General features: G+C 35.7%; 1 protein-coding gene across 2 annotated transcripts; it reads right to left on the bottom strand.

Annotated features, from left to right (window-relative positions):
- Positions 1-1,563: 1,563 nt before the first annotated feature.
- FACE2 (farnesylated protein-converting enzyme 2) lies at positions 1,564-5,934 on the bottom strand. 2 transcript variants are annotated; one of them, XM_016327664.3, is made up of 9 exons: positions 5,743-5,934; positions 4,657-4,905; positions 4,140-4,199; positions 3,570-3,782; positions 3,233-3,344; positions 2,565-2,636; positions 2,344-2,406; positions 2,119-2,196; positions 1,564-1,819 (listed from the first exon to the last, which is right to left on the bottom strand). In XM_016327664.3, exons 2-9 carry the CDS (start codon positions 4,861-4,863, stop codon positions 1,665-1,667), a joined length of 960 nt encoding a protein of 319 aa, XP_016183150.1. In that variant the 5' UTR covers positions 4,864-4,905; positions 5,743-5,934; the 3' UTR covers positions 1,564-1,664. The 2 variants fall into 2 exon arrangements, with proteins under 2 accessions (XP_016183150.1, XP_016183149.1); XM_016327663.3 differs by lacking the exon at positions 5,743-5,934 and having other exon boundaries at positions 4,657-5,083.
- Positions 5,935-6,872: the final 938 nt, after the last annotated feature.

Below are 6,872 nucleotides of genomic sequence, written 5' to 3'. Positions count from 1 at the left end.
CCCAACACAATGACATTTTAATCCGTATAGCTAACTCCACTTGATTAAAAAAGGCTTTGTTAAGTAAGTAAAGCCTTTTTTTACTAGGTTATTGTGTGCGACAAAACACAAATAACTTATTATTTGTATCCATGAATTTTGTGAACGCTGACAAAAGTATCCATTAAACAAGAAAACTAATGTTGTACCCATGAAAGATGGGTTTCATATGACAATAGTACCCAAACTCTGATTTTTTGTTGACTTTTTAATAAAATTTTCAAATTCCTTTTATCTTTCTCCTCAAATTCCAATCTTTTACCACCCTCACCTTGGTCTTCCTCCTCCCCGCCAGCCACCAGCCCCATTCGAGACCCTAACAACTGATGTCTTCCTCCAATCTTTATCCCCAATCTCTATCTCTCTTTTTTCCAATCTCAATTTATTCTCCAACTCAAAATCCAAATCAACTTCAACATCATTACCCTTATTGTTCTTTGCTTCTTCATATGCAACAACACCTAGAGAATTGTTGTTGCTGCAACACACACCATAAATCACACCCTTTTCAAGCTCTTCAATCTAAGTATTGTTGTTCTTCTTCTTCCAAAGCAACAAGTAGCAAAGTTCAGCAACCAAAGCCAACAAGAGGTCGGCGGCCACGGTCTCTTTCCAACGGTGACTCCAAACACTGCTCAACGCTGTCGATCTATAGGGTAAGGGGTTGCTGTTGGAGTATCTTCGTGCCATTTGATGGATTGATATTCGCACCGCAGCCGCCGCCGCCACTCAGGCTAGGCTTCCGAGGCCACCGCAGAACCCTCTAAAAGGTTGTGGTGATGGTAACGTTATTGTTGAAGGGTCTTACTCCTATTTGAGTACTGGAGAACAAAGAGGGATGGTGGTGGCAGATTACATTGATGAGGATGAGCCTTTGAACATGCGGAGTGTGATCGAAGACATGGCTAGGGGAATGCAAGGCGAAGAAGGACCCACGCTCTCAAGCCCGCCTTCGACGACGACTCATCTGCAAGCATTGCTCCTCCGGCGAGTCCTCGACGAAGCTTCTCCTCTGCAACAAATGCAACCGAGGCTGCCACATCTTTTGTCTCCAACCTATTCTTCTCTCAGTTCTCAAAGGTTCTTGGTTCTGCCCCCTTGTTCCCACAGTGACACCAAGAAACTAAAATATACGTTTTTTTTGGTTAATTTCAAATTTCTTTTTCTTTTTCTGCATCAGATCTACAAATTCATAATATTTAAACAATAGCCTCAGATAATAATTCATAGTTTTTAATCTTTTTAATTTTTTGGTGGCTGGTGGTGGCAGAAGAAGTCAAAGGGTGAAGGTGGTGAACATTTGAAATTTGAAGAGGAAGATAAAAAGCGTAATTTGGAAATTTTATTAAAAAGTCAACAAAAAATCAGGATTTGGGTACTATTGTCACACGGAACCCATCTTTCATGGGTACAACGTTAGTTTTCTTATTTGATGGGTACTTTTGTCAGCGTTCACAAAATTCATGGGTACAAATAGTAGTTTATTCCAAAACACAAAGAAAAAACATAAATAATTTCTTAAGCTTGAATAAGAAAAATAACACAAATATAAAAGAGAATAACTAGTAAGGAAAACCTTGTTCTTATACAATTCATTCTTTGTTCTCTCACCCAGCTTTTATATTTTACATCGATGAAGAATTTCTTACTCTCCATGAGCAATAACCTTGCCAACAACTGCAATTATCTACTCTATCATTATACAAATCTGGGGTTGTTATTGGGAAAAGAAGCCACAAGAAGCCCAAAAGTCCTAATATGAATGCTATACTCGCTGCCGCTGAAACAGAAAAAAATGACATAACTATGGAAGAAAAATCAGAAATACCAGTCAATCATACTAACTAACAGTGTATTCAAACTTATAAAGACAAGTAGTTAATTTTGATTCATTCTTAAGAGTAATATTTGTTAACCAAAAGGGAATCATAAGAATCATAAGCTTGTAAGACCTATTTCATGCAAAGAAAGGAATGTAGCCACGGATTGAAAAAATTAGAAAAGAGGGATAAAATTCGTTTAATATATATCATGTATTTTGAAATTGATTGATCCATGTGAAATTTATTATACACATACCACTTCTCTTCGAAAATAGTACCGGCAGTCCCATAAAATTACAACATATATGTGCAACCAGAGGAGCAATAAGATGTCCTGCTCAGGCAAAAGGAGAAAACAAAAATATGAGCAGGGGAAAGGACAATAAAACCAACAAAACGCAAAAGAACCATGTTGACTTGTCATGAGAACTTAACAGATGTAAAATGTTAGAACTTAGTAAATTGGACAAACATCGCATACCAGTTCGAATGAAAAGAAAAGATGCATATGACCCAAAGACAACAGTGTAACCAAGTTGGAGACCTGCAGCCATAATTTAGTTTTCAGTAAGAATATCATTGCAGGAAACTATTTATATTCTAGAAATGAGCCAAAATCTCAAGATAAGAGAAAACAAATCGGATAGGGGGATTTAGATAACAATTGAGGAACCTGATAAATAAAGTACACATTGGGCGTACCTATAACCATAACAGCCTTCTTTATTCTGTAGTTTTGCTTGGCATAAATCTCCATGAAATGATTTAAATGTGCTGCAAACCAATGATGCAGTAAAACTTCCAATTAGGCACTGCATTTGTAAAGGACAATAATTCTTGCGAGTTTGACCAATCATGCAGCTAAACTTCTCCTTAACCATTTAGTTGAATAAGACAATATAAACTTCTCGTTAAGCATTATGGTTGAAAAGGAAATAGTTTTACTAATTACTTTCTTCATTTTACATCTAGATGGAAGTTATTGAATGTTTTATGGCCTAGCAAGTCTGAGTGCAAGTGCATGGGCTGTGCTACACGTACCCTTAAAATTAGCAGTTAGTATTCATTCAGATGACTGAAATGAAAACTTAGGTACTTATTTTTATTTTAATCAAATAAGACTTGCGAATAAATATTGATCCCTAAAGTAGCATCCAAAAACCATGATGAACTTGAGAACAAACATGGTCTAATGTCAATGATATAAAACCTAACTTACACTAATGAATGCTTGATGACTTCTCTTAAACTGTTAAACATGCTTAATTATTAAGTGCCAGATTAGCATTTGTATATAAACACAAAATTCAGCTCTATAACATAGCTACAAACCAAATCCATTTTTGTAGAACTGACATCTAAGAACTTACCCAGGCTGAAGAAAATAGGGCAAAGAAGTATGACACCATATGGCTTAAATCCTCCACACAGTAGTATAGGTATCATGCATGCCCTAAACACCAACTCCTCGGTAAGGGGTGCCTGTTCAATGAATCATACATAAAAATTCCCAAATTGCATGAATGATATGAAAATGAACCACAAAAGACACATTACTTAAGCTGTACTCACAAATTATGAACTATTATTTGTTGCTGTGCTTTCAACTCTCATCATTGACATGAGAGGACAAAAAAAAGGCATAAGCTCAGCGCAATCTAATGGAAAAGGTTCAAGATGTTACATGACTATAAAATTAGTACCAACCACAATATAGTTTCGCCACGCCATAACATTTGTTGACACTGCAGAAAACCATGCAACAAACTTCTGTGTCGCATATTTACATGAATCAAAGGAAAGGCCACCGCCTGAATTTGTGTGTTCCCTCCAAGAGCCGAGTAGTAAAAGAAACTTGAGGAACAACGAGCCAGCATACATTAGAGAGGTCAGGGTAAGAGGAAAGACCACTGCTTGCCACTGTTCCAGACAGAAAACCGTATTTCAGAAAGGAAATTTTAGGAATGAGGGTGACCCAGATTTCCAATCTGCATATTGTAACAAGAAAATACACTTTCATTTTAGAGAATAATTTCTACGCATTGAAGGTTAGCCAATAGAAATTCAGGAAGCTGACATGGAAAAGCAATCTATATTTCATTTAGTTTATGTAACATGACTTGGTAGTTTCTTAATTTCTACCGGCTGACATTCAATTCACAAAAATCACTCTCTTTAATCTTTATTTTATCCATTCTACTTCACCAAAACATTACCAAAATTTAAAAAAAAAATGCATTGAATTGAACTTGTTTTAATGTGATTCATTATACTCACAATATGATCCATTCTGATGCCATAAACACCAAAAAGGTATAGCAGTTCCTTACTTTGCACCTGCTCACACAGTAAAACAGCTCCATTATTACAGAATATATAGCACCAAAACTAAATAAATCATAGCCCAAAACTAAAGTTATCTTTAACTAAATTACATTTATCACTTAGTTTTATTAAATCAACTGGAAAAAAAAAGCACATTTAGTCCTCCAAGATTGTTATTGCCACATAAATCCTCAAAAACCTCCAAAACAATTAAAAAATTCTGCTTGGCTCACTTCTCTCTAGACTCTAGTGAAGCAGCGATTATCCTTGGATAACTAATATAGCTAGACCAAAATGCAATTTTACTTAAAAAAGTTAACTTTTCTCACTTGTTCGATTGTTTCAAATAAAAAATACTTAGTTATAAGTTACATTTGAATTTAAATTAGAACAAGCTAATGTTCACCGTTGCTAGCAGCCACAGTACATTACCACAAAAAAGGGAAAACTGAAAGAAGTGCGTACTTACAGGGATAATGAGAGCAGAAAGCGAAAGAGAGAGAACGGTCGAAACGACGGCGCATAGGAAGCGTCGGATCATGTAGGCTTCGAATGAGGAAGGCGGAGGGAGGCGGAGGAGCAACGTCGGAGCGTAGAGAACCGCCACGTAGAGCAGCGCCATCGAAACGCAAGCGACAACAGCGAAGGGCTTCGAAACGACACCATCTGGTTCCATTGCAGGATGTCGCTTTTGCAGTTGGAAGAGCAACCCTAGAGACTGAGACTCAGGAGACGGAGAAAAGGGCATAAATGCAATTTTCTTGTTTGTGAATCCCAAACCACTATTTAGAGCACTATTTCAGAACTTCATTGCAGGAACAAGAGAAAAAAAGAACCCACTTTATAATCTTTTGCACAAAACTGCACTTTATAATCAACTGATCTAAATAAGAACAAAATATGTTCCTAAATATTAAATGTTACACCATCCTTAATTTCTTTTCGTCCTTAGTCTTTGCCCCTTAATCTCTTGCTGAACAAGCCTTTTCCATCCCAAGAAGTCAAGAAACAACAAAGGAACTCCAATTTGACATTCAAGAGAATATAATTGTACAAAGAATGAATAAATCAAACCTTATAGATCCAAAATATCAACACATAAATTTTTCCATCTGCATAAAAGACTTCAAAATCCAAAGTTAACTTAATAATTTCCACTGATCAAAGAATCCTATATCTCTTTTGATTCTCAAAATAAAACATTTTCCCTACAATCAAAAGAAGGCACAAACCTAGAGAAATGGATAAGCAATTTCATAATTACAAGATGCCACGGAGGTTCAACAATACTCGGTTCCATTACTACTTGCAAACTAAATATTCCGAATTCAGTTAGCATATTGGTTTCTTCAGAATAAAAGCAATGTAAATGAAAACAAGCATTCATTTTCTTCTTTAATGGTTTCATTATGACATTATGAATAGGGTACCCTGAATCAAGAAGAAACACACTAATTTGAACTAATTTGAAAAATCTCATTTTGAAATCAAGCAGAAATAAGCAAACTAGAAAGGCAGAAACTCTAAGAGAGGGAGAGAAGAAGAAGAAAGTCACCTTTGAAGCTCTGAAGCAGAAACACACTCTCTCTAAAGCAGAAACAAGCTGAATAGCTGATAGGAGGAAGAGAACCGCGTCACGGGGTCAGGGAGGAAGAGGAGCACCGCTTCAGGGAGGAGGAGAAGCACCGCATTCACGTTCAGCGCACGAATTTGTCTTCACCGGGTCAGGACGTTCAGCGCAGGTCTCAGGGAGGAAGAGGCCGAGTCTAGAGCTTTTAGGGCTTGTAGGGCCAGCCCTGTTTAAATTTTTTTTCTGGAGTTTAATTAGGGTTAGGGCTTACAAATATTGATTCTTTTAAATCCAAGCCCAAAAGTGAGTTATTATCTATAAACGTTTTAAAACTCAAAATCTGATATCTCATATCACTTTCAAAAGCTAAATTCAGGTGAAAAAAATTGTATTTGAGAGAGATTTGCTACCAAAAAGAGAAAATATTCCCAAGTCACTAAGAATGTGTTACGATAAGGAAGCCTAGGTGGATGACCATTTTCCCACAGACTCAGGTTTTGAAGAAGAATATTATTTAATGTAGTTTGACAAAATACTATTACATACGCTTATAAATAGAGGCTTTTGCCTCAGAGAAAAACATAAGCAATAAAGCAAATACTTCCTCTCTCCTTTCTTCTTATACAAATGCAATTCTCTCTCTCTTTACTTTTAATACTTCTTTCTATATTTACATATATATACATATTATAACATATAATATTAATGTATATATATAAATCATTATTGAGCTAATTATATTAATGCTAGAGTCTTCTATTTATATATCTTTATTTTATATTTACATCTTCCTTATTTATTTAGTTGTTTTACAACACGTTATCAGCACGAGACTCTGATCAAATTTTTAGGAAGACTCAAGTAACAAATTTTTCATTATGTTGAAACTCTCTCATCTTGAATTCAATGCTCTTGATATATCTGGAAACAATTATTTATCATGGATATTAGATGCTGAAATCCATCTTGATTCAATGGATCTTGAAGATACCATTAAGGCTGAAAATAATGCATCTCAGAAGGATAAAGCTAAAGCCATGATTTTTCTTCGTCGTCATCTTGACGAAGGATTGAAAAATGAATATCTTACATTAAAAGATCCTGCAGATCTTTGG

Source organism: Arachis ipaensis, chromosome B2 (genome assembly GCF_059453495.1).
Source record: "Arachis ipaensis isolate K30076 ecotype BB chromosome B2, ASM5945349v1, whole genome shotgun sequence".
Lineage (NCBI taxonomy): Eukaryota > Viridiplantae > Streptophyta > Magnoliopsida > Fabales > Fabaceae > Arachis > Arachis ipaensis.
The sequence above is the reverse complement of the archived record's forward strand: the minus strand, read 5'-3'. Positions and strand labels throughout refer to the sequence as shown.